The sequence below is a fragment of the Scyliorhinus canicula genome, chromosome 13 (genome assembly GCF_902713615.1).
Source record: "Scyliorhinus canicula chromosome 13, sScyCan1.1, whole genome shotgun sequence".
Taxonomy (NCBI): Eukaryota; Metazoa; Chordata; class Chondrichthyes; order Carcharhiniformes; family Scyliorhinidae; genus Scyliorhinus; species Scyliorhinus canicula.
Window position 1 is genome coordinate 104052829 of NC_052158.1, and position 21802 is coordinate 104074630.

At 46.4% G+C, this 21802-nt stretch overlaps 1 protein-coding gene across 5 annotated transcripts in view; it reads left to right on the forward strand.

Annotated features, from left to right (window-relative positions):
• Window positions 1–21802, forward strand: part of plch1 (phospholipase C, eta 1) — a 200473-nt gene that overhangs the window by 140864 nt on the left and 37807 nt on the right. For all 5 annotated transcript variants that reach the window (XM_038815875.1, XM_038815877.1, XM_038815878.1 and 2 more), the window contains 4 exons: window positions 5197–5304; window positions 6653–6814; window positions 20137–20220; window positions 20824–20912. In XM_038815875.1, coding sequence (XP_038671803.1) covers window positions 5197–5304; window positions 6653–6814; window positions 20137–20220; window positions 20824–20912 — 443 coding nt within the window. The remainder of the gene's footprint in view (window positions 1–5196; window positions 5305–6652; window positions 6815–20136; window positions 20221–20823; window positions 20913–21802) is intronic.

Here is a 21802-nt window from a genome sequence, read left to right on the forward strand (position 1 = left end):
GGCTAGGAGGGGTCCTAGCCAGGGGGGGGGGGAAAGGGGGGGTTAGGGGGGGATACCGGGTTGCTGCTGGAAAGGCCGAGGACGGGAAGGGAAGAACGGGAGGAGAGAGGGGGGGGGGGCCATCGCCATGGGGAACGGGTCAGAAGGGGAGGGTCGACCCGGGGCGAACAGGGGACAGGACATGGCTAATAGACAGGGGAAAGGGACAGGTCGCTCCGCGACCCGGTTGATTACTTGGAACGTGAGGGGGCTGAATGGGCCGGTCAAGAGAGCAAGGGTTTTTTCACACCTAAAGGGACTGCAGGCGGATGTGGCAATGTTGCAGGAGACTCACTTGAGAGTAGTAGACCAGGTACGCCTGAGAAGGGGGTGGGTGGGACAGGTGTTCCACTCAGGCTTGGACGCAAAGAACCGGGGGGGTGGCGATTTTGGTGGGAAAGAGGGTGTCGTTCGTGGCGGCGCAGGTGGTAGCAGATAAGGAGGGTAGGTACGTGATGGTGAAGGGTAGGCTGCAGGGAGAGAATGTGGTGCTGGTGAATGTGTATGCCCCGAATTGGGATGACGCGGGTTTTATGAGGCGCCTGTTGGGCCTCATTCCGGGTCTGGAGGCAGGGGGCCTGATCATGGGGGGGGACTTCAATACAGTGCTCGACCCTGGGCTGGACAGATCGAGTTCCAGGACGAATAGGAGGCCGGCAGCGGCAGAGGTGCTAAGGGGGTTCATGGAGCAGATGGGGGGGGTAGACCCTTGGAGATTTGGCAGGCCAAGGGCGAGGGAGTATTCTTTTTTCTCCCACGCCCACAGGGTGTACTCCAGAATAGACTTTTTTGTACTGAGCAGGGGGCTGATTTCGAGAGTGCAGGACACGGAGTACTCGGCCATTGCGATTTCGGACCATGCACCACACTGGGTACAGGTAGAACTGGGGGAAGCACGGGACCAGCGCCCGTTGTGGCGCCTGGATGTGGGGCTGCTGGCGGACGATGAGGTGTGCGGAAGGGTCCGGAAGGGCATTGAGAGATATCTGGGCACGAACGACACTGGCGAGGTGAAGGTGGGGGTAGTCTGGGAGGCCCTGAAAGCAGTGATCAGAGGAGAGCTGATCTCCATAAGGGCACACAGAGAAAGGAAGGAGAGGCAGGAGAGGGAGAGACTGGTGGGGGAACTTATAGAAGTGGACAGGAGATATGCGGAGACACCAGAGGAGGGGCTGTTGAGGGAGCGGCGCAGTTTACAGGCCCAGTTTGACCTACTGACCACTAGGAAGGCGGAGACGCAATGGAGAAGGGCACAGGGCGCGGTCTATGAGTACGGGGAAAAGGCGAGCAGGATGCTAGCACACCAGCTGCGCAAGCGAGATGCAGCCAGAGAGATTGGGGGAGTGAGAGAGAAGGGAGGGAACGTAGTGCAGAAGGGGCAAAAGGTGAACGGGGTCTTCAGGGATTTCTACAGGGAATTGTACCGGTCTGAGCCGCCCAGGAGGAGGGGGGGAATGGAGAACTTCCTCGATAGATTGAGGTTCCCAAAGGTCCAGGAGGAACGGGTGGAGGGGCTGGGGGCGCCGATAGAGCTGCAGGAGCTAGTTAAAGGGATAGGCCAGATGCAGGCGGGGAAGGCGCCGGGGCCGGATGGGTTCCCGGTGGAATTTTATAAGAAGTATGTGGACTTGGTGGGTCCAGTGCTGGTGCGAGCCTTCAATGAGGCGCGAGAGGGGGGGGTTCTGCCCCCGACAATGTCACAGGCCCTGATCTCCTTGATCCTGAAGCGGGACAAAGACCCTGTACAGTGCGGGTCCTACAGGCCTATCTCCCTCTTGAATGTAGATGCCAAACTGTTGGCAAAGGTCCTGGCAACCAGAATAGAGGATTGTGTGCCAGGGGTAATCCATGAGGACCAGACGGGGTTCGTAAAGGGACGACAACTTAACACAAATGTCCGGAGACTGTTGAATGTGATTATGATGCCAGCAGTGGAGGGGGAGGCTGAGATAGTGGTAGCACTGGATGCGGAGAAGGCATTCGATAGGGTGGAGTGGGAATACCTGTGGGAGACGCTGGAACGGTTTGGGTTTGGGGAGGGATTTATCAAGTGGGTGAAGCTGCTGTATTCGGCCCCGATGGCGAGTGTGGTTACAAACGGGAGGAGGTCAGAGTATTTTGGGCTCCATCGAGGTACCAGGCAGGGATGCCCCCTATCCCCCTTACTATTTGCATTAGCGATCGAACCGTTGGCGATGGCACTGAGGGGTTCAGGGGGGTGGAGAGGACTGACAAGGGGAGGGGAGGAACATCGGGTATCACTCTATGCGGATGATTTGTTGTTATATGTGGCGGACCCGGAAGGGGGAATGCCGGAGGTAATGGAAATACTAGCGGAGTTTGGGGACTTTTCGGGATATAAATTAAATGTGGGTAAAAGTGAGGTCTTTGTGATACACCCGGGAGATCAGGGGGAGGGAATTGGGCGGCTCCCCTTTAAGAGAGCAGTAAAGAGCTTCAGGTACTTGGGGGTGCAGGTGGCAAGGAACTGGGGGACCCTCCACAAGCTGAACTTTTCAATGCTGGAGGAGCAGATGGAGGAGGAGTTCAAGAGGTGGGACATGGTACCGCTGTCGCTAGCAGGGAGGGTGCAGTCAGTCAAAATGACGGTCCTCCCGAGGTTCTTGTTTCTGTTTCAGTGCTTGCCCATCTTTCTCCCCAGGGCCTTCTTCAAGAAGGTAACTAGCAGCATTATGGGCTATGTGTGGGCACATGGCACCCCTAGAGTGAGAAGGATTTTCTTGGAACGGAGTAGGGACAGGGGAGGATTAGCGCTACCCAATCTTTCCGGATACTACTGGGCGGCGAACGCATCGATGGTGCGCAAGTGGGTGATGGAGGGGGAGGGGGCAGCTTGGAAACGTATGGAGAGGGCGTCCTGCGGCAATACAAGCCTGGGGGCGCTAGTAACGGCACCATGGCCGCTCCCCCCCACAAGGTATACCACGAGTCCGGTAGTGGCGGCCACCCTGAAAATCTGGGGGCAGTGGAGGCGACACAGGGGGGAAGTGGGGGGTCTGATGGCGGCGCCACTGAGAGGGAACCACAGATTTGTCCCGGGGAACACTGGCGGGGGATTCCAGAGCTGGCACAGGGCGGGCATCAGGCAACTGAGGGACATGTTCATAGAGGGGAGGTTTGCGAGCCTGGGAGAGCTGGAGGAGAAATTTGAGCTCCCCCCGGGGAACACGTTTAGATACCTGCAGGTGAAGGCATTTGCCAGACGACAGGTGGAAGGATTTCCCTTGCTTCCCGATAGAGGGGTGAGTGATAGGGTGCTGTCAGGGGTCTGGGTCGGAGAAGGGAAGGTCTCGGACATCTACAAAATAATGCAGGAGGTGGAGGAGGTATCGATAGAGGAGCTGAAAGACAAGTGGGAAGCGGAGCTGGGAGAGCAGATAGAAGATGGGACATGGGCGGATGCCTTAGAGAGGGTCAATTCGTCGTCGTCGTGCGCAAGGTTGGGCCTCATCCAATTTAAGGTGCTGCACAGAGCCCATATGACGGGGACTAGGATGAGTCGGTTCTTCGGGGGTGAGGACAGGTGTGTTAGGTGTTCGGGAAGCCCTGCGAACCATGTACATATGTTCTGGATGTGCCCGGCATTGGAAGAGTTCTGGGAGGGGGTGGCGGGGACGGTATCGAGAGTGGTGGGAACCAGGGTCAAACCAGGGTGGGGGCTAGCGATTTTTGGGGTTGGGGTGGAGCCAGGAGTACAGGAGGCAGGGGAGGCCGGAATATTGGCCTTTGCGTCCTTGGTAGCTCGGAGAAGGATCTTGATTCAGTGGATGGACACAAGGCCACCAAGTGTTAACACCTGGTTAAACGACATGGCAAGCTTCATCCAATTGGAAAGAATCAAATTCGCCCTGAGAGGGTCGGTACAGGGGTTCTTCCGGCGGTGGCAGCCCTTCCTTGACTTTCTGGATCAGAGATAGGAACTGGAGGCCGAAACAGCAGCAACCCGGGGAGAAAGGGGGGGGGGGGGGGAAGGGAGGGGGGGGGGGGGATAGCAACGAAGGGAGCACGTCAGCGGGGGGTCGCGGGCAATGACTGCCCGAGACCATCGGCAGAAAGGGAAAAACGGTTTGGTTGCTAGACTGGTAGCGCGGGGGGGGGGGGGGGGGGGGGGGAGGGTGGGGGGGTGTGCGCGCGGGGGAGGGCGTGGGGAGGATTTTCCAGGGGGGATTTGTTGTGTTATAATTTAAAATGTAGTAGGGGTAAATGTTTGTATCGAAAAATTTCAATAAAAATTATTTTAAAAAAAACAGACTCGCAACACGTGCTGAGAGAATCAACTGGTTCGGACAAGGCTTGGGTCTCTAGTTTAAGTTAGCATCATTAACACCCACAGTCATCGTGTGTTAGTTAGTTAGAAGTAGTAAAATTGCAATTTAGTTAGAAGTAATAAAATTGAGTTGAACCTTCATCAGTGTTGGAAGTGTCTGTTCATCTCTCAAGTCTACACTAGCCAACACGACAACACTAATTGTGATTAATTACTGGGCTTAAACATACAGTGCTTAGTTCATATATACACCAGTACTCTGCAAATAAGGGGACATCCAGGGTTGATCTGAGTGTCTCAACCTGATCGTAACAGTGTATAAAATGCCCAGGAAATCAAAAGAGAGTGCTGTGCTTGAGCATTTTTAAATACTGCATTCAAACCAGACTGAAATTAGGTTCCACATGAAACCACTCGGGTGTCAGGTGGAGCAGTTTGTGTGCTGTTTGAAAGTCAACTTGCAAAACAAAGCTCCAAGTTCAAGTTAAGTTGATTCTTTTGCAACACTGTGGACCCAAAACCATTCCACGTCAACTCAACGTCACTGTATAACTACCATATTGCTGGTATAATGAACTTAAGTGTACATGCAATGAAACAAATGTTTCCACAGCACAAACTTGTCAGTATATTTAAGTTGCCAAGCCGCTAATGTTAGATTTGTGTGTACCCCTGATTAAAGTACATACTTTCTTAAAGTAATGGACAGACACTCTTACTTGAGACAAATATAAACTTATTCTCAAATCAAGGGCGTAGCTCCAAACCTTGTGTATCAGACAAATGTAATCTTAATAGTATAAACCACACAACATTATACTTGGTAAAGGTTAGAATTGACTAACTTGTGCACTACTGATTTGTTTCAGGGGAAAAAACTGCCTCCTGATCTCCGAACTGATGCAGAAGAAGGAGAAGTGTCCGATGAAGATAGTGCTGATGAAATTGAAGAAGAGTGCAAATTAAAACAAATCAATGTAATAGCTCAACTGAGCATTTTCAAACCAAATTCAGAATGTAACTTATTAATAGCATTGAAATATAATGGATTGTTTGCAAGAAGTTGTTTCAGAGTAGATCTGTCCGAGTATTCGATATTCATGCCATTTAAGTACGATGAAATTGAAATTATTTATTTTTGGCTTCTAATCTTGCAACAAAAGTCAGTTTCCTCTAATATGTATAAATAGAACTCGTATTTCAAATGGCTTCAAATAATTCTCATTGAAATTTCTCAAAGCAGAGTAGATGAAGCATTGAGAAGCACCTAACCTAATAAATTAAACCAGTTTTTGTCTTTCACTCAAGAATGTACACAATGAATTGGGGTGACGGGGGTGGGGTGGAGAATGAACCTTGGCATAGGCAAGTAAAGATCTATGAAACCTGTAGATCTCTTTTGACATCAGTCATGGCAATTTGGAGGATGCACAATCATCTACAGAATTATTCTGCCATTTAATATGTGATATAACAGAGAAAAAAATTCTAACTACAGCACAAAGTGGAGGATATAAAGTCCATTGTACCTGTGCTTGACTCTCAACCTCATTCATTCCCTTCCCCATGCCATTTCAATTTTTCCTTCTCCAACTGAGCATTTTCAAACTAAATTCTGAATTTAACTTATCAATAAAACTTAAACATGATGGCTTTTTTTGACGTTTCATCTGCAAAAATTATATAAAATCAATAATACGTATTCATGTGCTTTATATAATCTGCTTGCAACACTGTTTTTAGGATGACTTTTTGTTTTAAATTGCCCTCTGTAATTTAACTTTGTCCAATCTGAGCGATAGACAGATTTGTGTAATCTGTTGAATGATAACGGTTGAGAGGTGTATCTGTCTATTAACATTACTTGTAAGCCATGGCATTTAAAATGTTTGGTGTAATTATCACCAGTTGTATTTAATAACTTTAAAGTCAATGGATTTTGTAATGTCATAACCTTCAGATAGAATGATCTTGAATGTGCATTTTATTTTTTCTATCGCTTGTTCCAAAACGTCCCCACTAAGACTGTCAGTTTAAAATAGCTACCAAACCCTGATGACATGATTGGTGCCCAATCTGCATGTTAAAGGAATATGGGTTTCTGCTGGGTGCTTCTACTTGCTCAGAAGAGCAAGTGAAATTGAAAGACTGCAGAAAGAAAGCAAGACATGAACAGATCAGCCTCCCAGCTGATTTTACTGCCTGCGCATATGTTTGGGCAGAACAAAACATTGCTTCTGGAATTTCTGATTTAATATGTTTCAGCAATTGTTTAACAACACTATTGATAAGACGTAATACTATCTTTACATGTGACCCACACAGGGTAATAGCACAAACTATCATCAAGTGGAATGTTTTATCAGAAAGAAACTGGATTTCTTGCTGAAAGAGTCTCAGATCCAGGATAAAGAGGATCCAGATAGCTATACAGTCTCTGCACTCCTGCGAGCTACACACAAAGGCCTGAATGTCAGTCTACTGCAGGTAATATTTGTCAAACTGTATATAACCTTGTATTCTTTCTTGTTGTGCCCTTTTGCCCTACTACCATGGTTTGACTTCAAATGAGGGAGGAAGGAAAAGAGGTTTTGGATAATCCTATGGATTGGAGTTATTAATCCATTTGTTTTGCGAACAATTTTAGTTCATACATGAATCGTTGTTTAAAAGCTCCATAACCTAAAATGTTTTTAAATAACTGGTACCTTTTATTGTTTGAAAATGTGACAATTCTCTTGCAAAGCTCCAAATGTATGTTTTTTTTTAATGGGAGTCCTTGCCAACATACAAATTTGGAGCAGGAGTAGGCCATTCAGCCCCTCGAGCTGCCTCCCCCATTTGATAAGATCATGGTTGGTCTGATTGTGGCCTCAACTTTACTTCCCATTCCCTATACCCTTTGACTTCATTGTCAATCCAGAATCTGTCTAACTCCACATATTCAATGATCCAGCCTCAATTGCTGTAAGGGAAAGAGAATTCCACACACCAATGACCCCCAAAGGGAAACCATTCTCCTCTTCTCCGTTTAAATGGGAGACTCTGGGCGAAATTCTCCGCCCCCCACGACGGGTGGGAGAATAGCGGGAGGGCCTTCCCGACATTTTTGCCGCCCTCCCGCTATTCTCCCCCCCCCCCCCCCGCCGAAGTCCCGACCTGAATCGCTGCCGCCGTTTTTTTACGGCCGGCAGCGATTCTCAGCTGTTAGATGGGCCGAAGTCCCAGCCCTTTGCACCGTTTTTACGAACGGCAAACACACCTGGTCTTGCCGTTCGTAAAAACGGCGTGACTAACTCGCTATTAATAACCATGGCACCGATTGGCACGGCCGTACCACGGCCGTGCCAAGGGTGCCATGGGCCCGCGATCGGTGGGCACCGATAGCGGGCAGCGGGCCCGATGCCCGCGCACTACTTGTCCTTCCGCCGCCCCGCAGTATCCATTCGCGGGGCGGCTGAGGGGCAACCCGGCCCGCGCATGCGCGGGTTTCACGCAAAAACGCGATGATGTCACCCGCGCATGCGCGGGTTGGAGTCTTCCAAACTGCGCATGCGCGGCTGACGTCATATGACGCGTCAGCCGGCGCTAACTCCGGCAAGCGGGCTTAACGATTTTCGTTAAGCCCGTCTTGCCGGAGCCTACGGCGTCGGGCTGCTAGCCCCGACTGGGGACCAGAATCGGTCCCCGGTCGGGAAGGGGCGCGCTGCCGTAAAACCCGCCCGGGTTTTCCGCCAGCTTTACGATTTCTCCCGTTTTGGGAGAATCGCGCCCTCTATGTCTCTTAGGTCTTGTCTCTCCCAGAAGGGGAAAGATCCTCTCAGAATCCATGTTGTAACTTCCCCTCAGGATGTTGTATGTTTCATTAAGATCAAATCATATTCTTCTTAACTCCAATGGACTTAGGCCCAGCTTGTCCAATCTTTCCATAGAAGATAACTTTTTCATCCGAGGCATCAATTGAGTGAATCTTCTTTGAATTGCTTCTAAAGCTATTATTGCCTTTCTCAAGCAAGGAAAGCATAACTGTACATGGTCTCCAGAGCCTTATGCAATTGCAGCAAAACGTCCCTACTTTTATATTAAATTCCACTTGCAATAAACACCAACATTCCATTTGCCTTCCCAATCATGTACTGTACCTGCATGTAATTTTTGTGATTCCTTTACCAGGACACCCAGATCCCTCAATACCACCACGTTTTGTAATTGTTCTCCATTCAAATAATACACTGCTTTTTTGTTCTTCCTGCCAAAGTGGATGAGTTCATATTTTCCCACATTATACTCCATTTGTCAATTTTTTTCCCCACTCACTAAGTAATCTACAATGGGATTTAGATATTTTACGTCCTCACAATTTACTTTCCTACCTATCTTTGTGTCATCAGCAAATTTGGCACCCAGGACTGCAGAGTCTTCAGTCGATCGGAACCAAATTCAACCTATGGAATTGCTTACTCCCTATTCTGTGCATTCGTTTTCAAGTTGGTTTGAGCTTGTAGAAATTTATTTTGAAAGTTTGGGCGAGGGGGTGATTTTCTGACTTCTCGCTAGTGGGATCTTCTGGTGATGGGGAGGTGGAAATCCAATTGACAGCCAACAGCGAGCTGCATCCCACCACCAAGAAACACGGCGCGGGGGCACGAGGAAAATCACTCCCCCACAGTCTTCATTGAACTGTCAAATGGAAAATGTGTTTATATTTTATTTGCATGCAATATGAATAAAAGGCATTTATTTCAAATTAATTTTCTTTGCAGATGTGTTGCCTATTTTTCAACAACTTAAATGTTTGTGTTAAGACATTTGGTATGAAAGTTCAAACTGGAAGACAATTTAGTAATTTTACGAAGTCACAAGTTATTTGGTTAAATTGTTCTAGATACTCGGCAATGCCAAAAAAAAATCTTGTAATGGCAATGATAATATTTTGTGCTAATTTAATTACTGGTTTATGATGAAACAAGCTTAGTGGATATTTAACCTAAACATTCTATGTCAATAGCTAAGGAAATAAATGAATTATATATTACAAGCTTTTTAGGAATTGTTGCTGTGATGGTGCAGGTTTCACACTGGAACTATTTGCTGCTCTTTTCATGTGTGAGTGGGAAGCCAGTATTGTTGTCAGTAGCAGCTGTTCAAGCCCCAGGTGAGCAACATAGAACCAAGCCATAGTGGCTGTGCTCAACATTATGGTGTTGGCATGCTGCTAGATGAGTGGCAGGATAACTCTGATCCTGTGGGCATGGCGGAAGAGAAGTGCGTGAAAGAGAGAAACTTGGACTGTGAGGTTAGAAGAAGGAGCGGAGGAATTGAGGTTTACAATGTACCTGCCCGAAATAATATGATGAAGAAAAGGAGTTGGCATTATTATTGATAGTCTCTCCTCCCATCTGTTTATAGTTCGCTTTGTACTTTTCTTTTACCTTGTTTTCTTCTTGGATTCTTTGACAATGAGAGATGGACAATAAAACAAAACATGCAGTGCATGTGCAAAACACGGAAGCACAGTGGATAGCACTGTTGCTTCACAGCTCCAGGGTCCCAAGTTTGATTCCTAGCTTGGGTCACTGTCTGTGTGCAGATCTGCACGTTCTCCCTTTGTCTGCGTGGGTTTCCTCCGGGTGCTCCAGTTTCCTCCCACAAGTCCCGAAAGATGTGCTGTTAGGTGATTTGGACAATCTGAATTCTCCCTCTGTGTACCCGAATAGGCGCCGGAATGTGGCGACTAGGGGCTTTTCACAGTAACTTAATTGCAGTGTTAATGTATGCCTACTTGTGACACATAAAGATTTTTAAAAAGAGCCTACTGTTATGGTAACATGTTGACATGGCTAGGTAAGCATACCGAGCTCTCATCTGTCAGGTCACCAGAGTGGGAGAATAACCTCTCCTTGCAAAACAACCTTTTCGCATTAACCTTTTGTTTTCTGGCCTTCAATCCTACTGTAGTCCAAAAAATACGAAGAGTTCACAGGAGCCTTTCATTCTCTGCAACTGCCTAACCTGCTGGCCCCCAACTCTCATTGCTAAAATCATCAGTGCCTGAGAAACAAATAAATGAAGCCAATGAAAGAGATCAGCGGTGGGATGCATAACAGAACAGTGATAATGGAGCTTTAAAACCTTGGCCCTTGTGGCAGTGATAATGAAACTGAGGGTCACTAAACTGTTTTTTCCCCTTGAAATTGAAGCCATTTTTTCGAAGAGGGTATCGCTCATCAAGTTTGATTACATTGAGTATCAAAAGGACAATCATTTCTTTTTCATCGCTAATGAGTTGAGAACACAATTTACAGTAGTTATTGGGCCCTGCATCCAATTTTTAAAGATGAGTGGAAAGACTTCAGGTTTTAATAACGGATTTCTTTGCATGATTCATGTGAGCAAACACATGCATAGACCTTCAAAAAGGAGCAGAAATATAATGTCAAATCAGATGTAGTAATTTTCACTCTGTCAAACCAATCACTATATCCAGAATTCTTTATACATGCAATATACAGAATTGTCCGCTTATGTTACAGATGCAACCACTTCATACTTCATTTAAAAAGGTTAACTTGTGCACAAACCATGAGTTACCAATGACCTTAATTTTGAGCATCTGACACATTGATGCCCTCAGCTCATCAATACTGTTTGTCACACTAGGACCCAAACTTTTCACCCGTTGGACGCAAAATGCACTCCTGGCCACAGTCGGCCCTAGAGGTACTAACCCATCAAAAAAAATATTGAAAGCTATGCCACGAGGGGTGGCACAGTGATTAGCACTGCTCCCTCACAGCACTGCGGGTTGGATTCTGACCTTGGGTGACTGTGGAATTTGCACTTTCTGCCTGTTTCTGCATGGGTCTCCTCCAGGTGCTCCTGTTTTATCCCACAGTCCAAAGAAGTGCAGGTTAAGTGGATTGGCCATCCTAAATTGCCCCTTAGTGTCCAGGGACATGCAGGTTAGATGGGGTTAGGGGGATAAGGTGAGTGACTGGGCCCAAGTAGGGTGCTCTTTCAGAGGGTCGGTGCAGACTCAATGGGCAGAATGGCCTCCTCCTGCACAGTAAGAATTCTAGAGTTCCAGGTTTTTGACCCAGCAACAGTGAACATACACAAGCGTGCTTCCATCTCCATCTAGGCATCTGATATGCATCTTCAGTATGCCAATGATTTGCTCAGTGACACCGCTGGTGGTCATATGGCTTTCATTCTATCACTCCTGGAGCTCATTGGTTGGGTTCCCCACAGATATAATATTTGAAGTAGGAATTCCTTGCCTCTAATATAAAGAGTAAAGGGATGAAAGTCTTTGTTTCAAATGGGCGACTTCCAAGACCAAGTCGTCAGTTGGGTATTCTTGCTTTGTCTGTTTGGTTTTCACTGTAGATTCATCAGGATCTCAACACTTCTCTGCAGAATCAGAAGCAGAAGGGAAGAAACCTTTTTTTGGAGAAAGACAGAGAGAGAGAGAGCTTCTTCTCTGTGTCCTAGAGAGTTTTGTTTCCTCCCCGGGTCCTCTGAAAACCTCCGACTGACTGAAGCAATCACTATCTGTTGCCGGGCAAACCACCGCCTTTGACCAATCCATTGGCCACCAGCCAACCAATTAAACCAAATCCATCCAATCACTCAGGTGCCAGAAAGTCTGAGTTCTGATAAATATTAAATCTTCGTAGCACAGTGTATTATTTCGCAACTTTTGAGTCTCCCCCCCCCCCCCCCCCCCCCTTCCTCGGTTAGACTTGAACTGTCCATGAAATATCTATGGGTCAAAAATGATAACAGGATAAAAGTGGCAAGGTGGCACAGTGTTTAGCACTGCTGCCTATGGCGCTGAGGACCCGGGTTCAATCCTGGCCCCGGGTCACTGTCTGTGTGGAGTTTGCATAATTCTCCCCGTGTCTGCGTGGGTTTCACTCCCACAACCCAAAGATGTGCAGGTTAGGTGGATTGGCCATACTAAATTGCCCCTTAATTGGAAAAAAATAATTGGGTACTCTAAATTCATAACCAAAAAAAAAAGCAAAGTAAAAGAAATGGGAAATAAAGGAATCATCAGGAAGGATCCTTGCAACATCTATTTCTGGAGTGGAAGCCCATGCAGTTGATGCGTGTTCTTTGGTGATATGAGGGTACTTTAGTTGCCGCATGCCTTCAGTCAATGTCACCGTCCATCTGTGGGAAGCCAACCAACTTTGCAAATCCAACCCCATACTCTTGACTGGCAGTCAAGCAATCCGTCACCTGATGTATGCATTTGTAGGCCACTGCAGGATCCGGGAAATGTCCTCAGTAGATCCCTAGACAGATCCAAAGGCAGCTATTTGTAAACTATGACCATCGGGTCAACCCAGCAGCAGGCTACCAATGTCTGTCACCATATGATGCCTGAACCTTCTGTGTCACGTGTGCTGTCAGAGGTCATAGAAGCCCCCTCCCTGCAGACCTTGTGTTGCAAATATGGCCTACTACAGTCTGCACCTCTCTGCTCATCCCCACTCTCCTGTGGATCTACAGGCTGCTGCTCTTCCTATCCGTGGCAACCCTATGCTCTAGCTGGTGCTGTTGTTGCTACTGGTATATTGGTCATAATCTGTTGATAAAACAACATAAGTCGCACCCATGCTAATCAGAGCTCCATAATGGAGGTTAGGCATCGAATTATCCAGTGCAGTCGAAGTATTCTCTCATAAAATATCATTTTTCTAAAGAGGAAGGATGTTGGATGGAGTTTTCCACTCTGGATAAGTCCAACAGTGGACAGGAAGGTTGCCGTGATCCCCGCTTGGTGGCGTGACAGCTGAACACACGTGATCAACTGTTCAGCTCATTAATAATGCATCCACGTGGACCACGGTAAATCACACGATGGGGCGGGCAGAAAGTCACCCACCCTGCATTACCTCATGATGCCAAACATCCTGGTACTTGAACAGCCATTCACTCAGTCCAGGCCAAGAGCTCTGTATTAATCGGTTGCAGCTTGTACTGGAGATATTAACCGATGTGAGCTTCCACATCCAGGGACATATGCAGGCTCCTCCAGTATTGCTTTTCAGTCATTTATAAATAAAACCACCACCTGCTATACAACCGTGGCCGGGCCAATGCTTGCCATTGCAATGTTCCATGTTCGCCAGCATCTTGATCTTCTTGAGGCAATGCTGCCTCTTGCAGAGCATAGGCCCTCACTCCCCGTGGCCCTTTGCCAATCTGCAATGGGCCCTCCTTTTCCTCATCTGGTCAAGAGGGATTACCAAGGCAAGGTTGCCTTCAGCCTCTCATCATCGACACCTCAGTGGATCTGTGAATGAATTGAAGTGATAAATTCAGTGAGCATGTCTTTCACAGATTTGCCTTGTTAAGCACTTCACACCACCTCTTCCAGGACCAATGTTAAGAATTGGGGAAAATTCAGGGGAAAAAAATGAAATTGGAATAAAGTAAAAAAGATAGTTGTTATGTACTCTATGTACTCAAGAATCACACGTTCTTTCTTTCTCCCGGGAGGACAACATGGTAACACAGTGGTTAGCACTGTTGCTTAACAGTGTCAGGGTCCCAGGTTTGATTCCCGGATTGGGCCATTGTCTGTGCGGAGTCTGCACGTTCTCCTTGTGACTACGTGGGTTTCCTCCGGGTGCTCTGATTTCCTCCCACAATGCCCGAAAGTTAGGTAATTTGGACATTCTGAATTCTCCCTCCATGCACCTGAACAGGCACTGGAATGTGGCGACTAGGGGCTTTTCACAGTAACTTCATTGCAGTGTTAATGTACGCCTACTTGTGACAATAAAGATTATTGATTGGATAATTCAGCTGTCAGTCATGAGATATTGTCATGCCCCTGTCTTGTTCTTTATTCATTCCATTGGTCAGATGCACCCAGCATCCCACTTGGATAACTGGATGTAAATGCCCTCGGGTTATGTACTAAGGAAATGGCAACCATTGAGGAATGGAATCTGGCACTCAACCTTCTTGTGTGGGTCGGCATGGGATAAAGAATAGTAAAAGAAGATTGGGCATGACTTGCTTTTGAAGGAGACTAGCATTGCAGTAAGATATTCTGACCAGCCCTGTGGAATTTTAAAAAAATAACTTTTAGTAGAACCCGTATGGATTGCTGATTTTCAGAGCAGAAACATTGACTACTGGGAACCTCAAATTAGAAGATGTACAACCAAAAAGATGAGACATTGCAAAAATGAGCAATCACATTGGTGAGAGTGTTCTGTAGGCTTCCAAACAATCCAAGAGAAATAGAAGAGCAGATATGTGGGCAAATTTCAGAGAAGTGTAAACGTAATAGGGTAGTGATAGTGGGGGGATTTCAACTTCCCCAGTATTAATTGGGGAAGCCAAAGTGTGAAATGTTTGGAGGAAACCAAAATCTTAAAATGCATCCAGGAGAACTTTTGAAGCCAGTACATTGAAGCACCTGCAAGAGAGGGAGCGGTAGGGGCTTCCGGTGTGCACCATGGAGTAAGTGGTCACACACAAGGCAACTCCTGCCCAGGGTTACAGAAAAGAGCTCTTTTTTAATCAATACGGGGTGGAATTTTGATGAAAAGGCGTAGGTGAATGTTAGAGGAGTACTTTCCCCCAGGAATGGTATGTTTCTTGGTTACCAGACCCGCAGAAACAGTGAAAGATTTGGCTGAACCTGCAGCAAAGACAAAAGCCTCTTCCAGCATGCAGGCGGGGGAAGGGCGAGCTTAAAGGCCTCAAGCTGACTTGAGGGCCTTTATGAAAGCTGAATTCTAGCAGCAGAGGGAACAACTGTGAAAAGATCTCACCAAGGCCATTGAAGAAGCGGTGACGGCTGACTTCCGGAGACGGGAGGTGGGAGGCAGCCGCGCGTTGGAGGGCTCCCGTTCGGGAACGGCATTGTCGGGGATTGACGCCCGGTCCTAGGGGCAGCGAAGGCCAGGAGAAAGCACAGGGAAGGGATATGTCGAGGTCCAGTAAGAAAACGGCTGTGAAAACAGCTGAAAGTTCGTCGGGGAGTAGAAAGGTCACCGCGGAGTCACCAAGGAAAATGGAGGCTGGAGCACCAGGGGAGGCCGCATTGCTTACGGCTGAAGAAATAACTAAGGTAATGGCTGCGGAATTCGAAAGGCAGTTTACAAAATACATGGAGACAATGAGGAAGGAGATGAGGGAGGTTTTGAGTGTGCTGGTGGAGGAGGCGATTTCCCCGGTGACGACGGCGTTGGCTAGCGCAGTGGCGGAGGTGCGGGAGCAAGGGGAGGCGCTGAAGGAACTGGAGGAGACATTATTGCAGCAAGGTGATCAACTTACGTCGATGGGGAAGGAGATGCGGAAGGTGCTGGAGATTAAATAGGATCTGCGAGGAAAAATGGAAGGCCTGGAAAACAGGTCCAGGCGACAGAATTTGAGGATAGTGGGGCTGCTCGAAGGAGTTGAAGGGCCGAGACCGCCGAGTATTTTGCTGCGATGCTGGCAAAACTATTGGGGGAGGGGGAGGATCCCTTCCGATATGAACTGGATCGGGCTCATTGGTCGTGGAGGCCTGTACCAAAGGCGAGTGAGCCGCCAAGGGTAGTGACTCTGTGCTTCCGTAGGTACAGTGTGAAGGAGAAGGTCCTGTGCTGGGCCAAGCAGAAGCGGGTGGTGCAGTAGGCTGGAGCTGGTATATGTGTATACCAGGACTTTACGGTGGAGCTGGCGAGGAGGCGGGCTGCTTTCAACCGGGTGAACAGGGCACTGTACATTAGCACGGTGCAGTGCGGCATTGTATATCCAGCGAAGCTCAGGGTGACTTACAAACTCAAGACTTTTATTTTGGAACGGCGGAGGCAGCGGAGGAGTTTGCAAAGGCAGAAGGACTGTGGCAGAACTGAGAAATTGAGAAATGGCCATGTGCTGATGTAACCTCATGACTGTATTTTCTTTTTTTTTTGTTTGTTTGTTTCACTGCATGCGGGTGTATGGGCGAAAGGAGCCAATGTTGTATATATTTGGACAAGGGAAGTGATGGGACTTTCACTCGAAGTGAGGGCTCTTTGGAGTGTAGGTGGATATGCGGGGTTTGTGTGCTAAAAGGGGATTTCTGGGTTTTCCTAGGACCGGCCAAGGGTGAAAGGGACCCGGGCGGGGGCCTCCACGCTGGCCGGTCTAAGCCGGCCAGTGAACAGGAGTGAGGTGGGGGGGGGGGGGAGGGGCTGAGGCCATCGGAGCCTGGCAGAACAGGGTCCGAGTGGTCTAGCCGGGGTGGAAAGTTGGGGGGGAAAGAACCGAGGTTGGGGGAAGGAGTTTTACAAGAGGCAGTGGACGGGAGCAGTGGGGAGGGGTTTACAACTCTTGGGTATCATGTACGGCACTCTTTCAGAGGTTGGACGGTGTTGAGTGTGTGTGGAGGGGGGGGGGGGGGGGTGGGGGGGAATGGACTCTATGGTGACCATGGGCGGTCTCGGACTCCTTTTTTCTTTTTCTCCTTTGTTTTATGTTTCCACCGTGGGAGGGTTTGTTTTATTGGATGCATATATTGACAGGTGGGCAGTTGTTTGGGGTGGTGGGAGGATGGCATCGTTGTTATTGTTGAGGAGATTGATTTTGTATTTGTTACCGTTTACTGTCTGTGGATGGGGTGTAAATTTTGAAGGAAAATGTGAAAATGGAGAATAAAAACATTTATTTAAAAAAAAGAGAGGGACAAGAAAGGACACTGGCAGGCAAAATAAAGGAACACCTAAGTTGTTTCACAAGTATGTTAAATGATAAAAGGATAACTAGGGAAAGAGTAGGGCCCATTAAGGACCCCAGTGCTAATTTGTGTGTGGAGCCGGAGGGTGTAGGTACGGTTCTAAATTAATACTTCGTGTCAGTGTTTACTCATGACGTGGACTGTGTGGGTATACAAATCGGGGAGAAGGACTGTAATAAAATTAAAGAGGTTAATATAGACTGGGAGGAGGTTCTGAGTGGTTTGGCAGGCTTAAAGTAGACAAATCTCCAGGGCCAGATGAAATGTATCCCAGGCTGCTGAGTGAGGCAAGGGAGAAAATGGGGGTGGGTGCTGGCAATAATTTTCAATTCCTCTCTGGCCACAGGAGAGTTGCTAGTGGACTGGAGGATAGCCAATGTGGTATCATTATTCAAGAAGAGAGGCAGGGATAAACCGGAAACTACAGGCCAGTCAGTCTAACCTCAGTGGTGGGGAAACTATTGAAAGCAATTCAGAGTCAGAATTCATCTGCATTTGGAGAGGCAGGGATTAATCAAGAAAAGTCAGCAAGGTTTTTTTCAGGGGAGGTCATGTCTGACCAACTTGATTGAGTTTTTTGAAGAGGTGACCAGGTGTTTAAATGAGGAAAATGCATTTAACATAGTCTACTTGGACTTCAGCAAGGCTTTTGTTAAGGTCCCAGATGGCAGACTTCTGGTGAAGGTAAGTGCCCATGGTATCCAAGGAAATTTGGCAAATTGAATCATAAGTGGCAGAAAGCAGAGTGTGATGGTCGAGGGGTGTTTTACTGACTGGAAGCCTGTGTCAAATAGGGTCCCGCAGGGTCAGTGCTGGGGCCCTTGCTGTTTGTAGTTTATATAAATGATTTGGATATGAACGTTAGGAGGTTGATCAGCAAGTTTGCGGATGATATGAAAATTGTGGGGTGGTAAATAGTGAGGAGGATAGCCTTTGATTACAGGAGGATATAGACAGGCTGGTCAGATGGGCTGATCAGTGGCAAATATAATTCAATCTGGATAAGTGTGAGGTGATGCACTTGGCAGGACAAAAAAGAAAAAAGATAAGGGAATACATGATAAATGGCAGGACCTTGGGAGGCACCAAGGATCTGAGGGATCTTGGTGTGCATGTACACTAGTCTCTTTAAGGTAGCAGAGCAGGTGGATGCAATGGTTAAGAAGACATATGATATACTTGCCTTTATTAACCGAGGCATAGAGTTTAAGAGCAGGGTTAGGCTGGAACTGTATAAAATATTGATTAGGCCACAGTTAGTGTATTGTGTGCAGTTCTGGGATCTGCATTATAGGAGGGATGTGATAGCACTGGAAAGGATGCAGAGGAGATTTACCAGGATGTTGCCTGAGCTGGAGAGTGTTAGTTATGAAGAGAGATTGGATTGTTTCACTTGGAGCATAGGAGACTGAGGGGGGACATGATTGAGATGTATAAAATTATGAGGGGCATAGATAGAGTAGGCAGGAACAAACTTTTCCCCTTGGTGGAGGGGATCAATGACTAGGGGGCATAGATTTAAGGTAATAGGCAGGAACTTTCGAGAGGATGTGACGAAAATTTTTTTATCCAGAGTTTGGAAATCACTGCCCCTAAGGGTGGTGGAGGCAGAGACCCTCATAACATTTAAGAAGTATTTAGATGTTCACTTGTGATCCCAGGGCATACAAGGCTATGGGCAAAGCGCTGGAAAATGAGATTAGAATGGTTAGATGGTTGTTTTTGATCGGTGCAGACGCAATGGGTCGAATTGCCTTTCTGTGCTCTATGATTTTATGATTCATTGACTGTTTGTGAACACTGTCAGATAGTTGGTCTGTAAATTTAAAACCACCTTGTTGGCCTCTCTGGAGAAGTAGACCCCCAACGAAGAATCTGCAAATTAGCATACGATGGATAAATATGCCTTTTACCCTACTTTGGTGTTTGACCACGTTGCCGTTTCGTTTTGAAGTTATTCCAATCTCAGACCTCCATCAAAAAGACCACTAAAAACATAATTCAGTTTATCGACCATTGTTTAGTCAACGGGCTACTCTTTGGATCAAACCCAGCTATCTAGCTGGCTCAGAATGCTACATTATTAATTGATTGTTTGACATTTGGCAGAGCAACATATAATAGCAGAATGTTCTCGCCTGTTTTTTTTTAATGGAAGAGGGATTAAAGAGAGAAATTAACCCAGAGAAAAGGGATTTTAAACTCCTTTCATTACTTTAGTACATAAATCTATTCAATTTAGTCTCTTTCCTACTGGAAAATTGCAAACTCTCAGGCACGCAGCCTCAACAAACCCAACGTTGGGGATATTATTCAAGTGAAATGAAAAATGTCCTCAAGTCACAGAAATCTTAAAAGCCCTTCTACTATAATTGCAACATTTTCAATTCTCCACATTTGTGTTCCAGTAGTGCTTGAGAGCAAGAATGCTGAAGTAAGGGTAGATTTGTGTTGTGTGCAATCGTTGATGGAGTTGAAGCTTATTTCATTAGAACCGGGAGACAGTCTCGGGTTGTTAAAACCAAACCCTAGAGCTACAAAATGCACTGTTGTTTATCCAACAAAGACAACACAAAAGAGTGCGAAGCATCCTTTTTTTTGTTCCATTCGCTATTATACGACTATGGTTTTTTTGTAAATAGCTTTTCATCATGCTATGTTTCCTGTGTAATAAACTGGGTCAGGAACAATAATATTCCTGAGCTTCCCACTCATGATTAATGATGAATGTGAGCATATCTCTAATGATTTGCCTGTCAGGAACTTGACCCAAATTGGAAAAGTGCATCATTATGGGATTAAAAACCCACATCCAAATATTGAAGGACAGGCACCCATTGTACTGCATCACTGTGCCACCTGCGAAAAGATTCTAAAACTGCCCAACATGACTAAGATCATTTGTCTTTTCATTGCAATCATTGAATCATCACCATCGGTGATGAGCTTTGTGTTGTGGGCAGTGCTTTATGATAGTTTAATAATTTTATGGAATATCTCATGGCACATATCTGATTTCTTTGTTCCATGTTATAAATCTGACTGCTTTAAACTTCCTTTATTTTTGCCTCTCCAGAAATTGGAGGTTAAAGAAAATGTTAAAGAAAGTGGAAAGAAAGCACACAACCGTTCGTTTATCAGCAGCTTTTCCAAACACAAGGTAGGATTTGCTCCTTTTAATCTATTGGTACAGTGTGTTACAGCTATTATTTAAAACCTAACTTAGACAATTAAAATATGTAACTGATTCATACGCAGTAGGCTACTATATTTTAATTATTTAAGCTTATCAAATATGTTGAATTTTGCAGCAGAACAGCTTCCAATCAGTGCTCTTAACATAAAAGCAAATTACTGCGGATGCTGGAATCTGAAAGTAAAACAGAAAATGCTGGACAATCTCAGTAGGTCTGACTTCATCTTTGGATGGAGAACAAAGCTAACGTTTCGAGTCTGGGTGACTCCTTGGCATAGCTAGAGATGACTGGAAATAGGATGAGTTTTATACTGTTGTGGGGGTGGCGTGGAGCAGTGGGGCTGGATAGAGGGCAAGCGATAGATGGAGGCTAGGGAGAGATTGTCAGAGATGTAATGGACAAAAAGACAAAAGGGAATGTAAATCGTGGTAATGTCGAAGAAGAGTGCTGACAGTGGCACATTAAGAGATCAGAATGGCAGAACAAAGGTAAGCAGTGTGCCAAAGGACAATCTGGGACAGAACACTTAACATGTTGAACTGTGATTATTTCCTTTGTTACCCCAGAAAAGTGGGAAATCCAAAACAAAACTGTACGCTGCAAGTGACGAAGATCAGCAGGATTCCACAGGGAAAGAAACTGGGCAGGCCCACCGGTGAGGAACATGGCGATTCTCTTGTTCACCAAGTATTTCATAATTTGAAATTTGAAAATGTTTAATGAAACTATTCACTTTCTTTGGAAAAACTTATCGGCAGCAAAAGTGGATCTAAAGGCTCAGCTTTGGACTCGGCTACCTTGCCATGGATGGCAGCAGTCTGGGCTGGATGGCAACTGCAGTAGCACTGGTGCAGTGGTCTCTGCATGAATGCTTTCATCCTGAGAGAAGACATCGGGAAAACCAAATGCAGATTAAGAAATCGTGTTGCAGAGTAACGCTGTTCTCTCTTCAAGCATGTCTCAGAGTTTCCTGTTGCTTTGCCATTTCCATTCTCCATGCTCCTCCTATTCTAATCTGAATTTGGCCTGAATAGCACCTCCATTTTTCTACAAGATATTTTCCCGCCTTGGCACTGACTTTACACCTTACAGCTCCTATTTATCTGGCAATGTTGGATAGGTGTGCTGGTGTTTCTAAGGATGAGGAGAAGAAACACACTGATACTTGGAGTGCAACCCCCAGACTAACAGTAAGGTGGTCTGCATCCTTCATATCAAATTGCACTTTGTTTATTTCTCTAGATTCAAAGACAACTGGAGTCTACTCTCCTTTCTGATTTTTCCTGCTTCTCTTTCTGCCCATGCCCCATAGATAGACTCAAGCTCTCTAGCTCCTTTGTCTTTTATTTCTTTGATGGTCTCCCTTTGCCTCCTGCTGACATAATTTATTTCATTTAACTTCCAGTTCTTCACCCCCAAACACTTCATTCACACATCGCTCTATTTTTTTTCCCCCTTCTCTCTCCCCTTTCACTTGTTTTGTTCCTTTTTATCTAATGTACTGTTATGGTAATGGACCAGACACCATTTTATGTTCGGAAACCG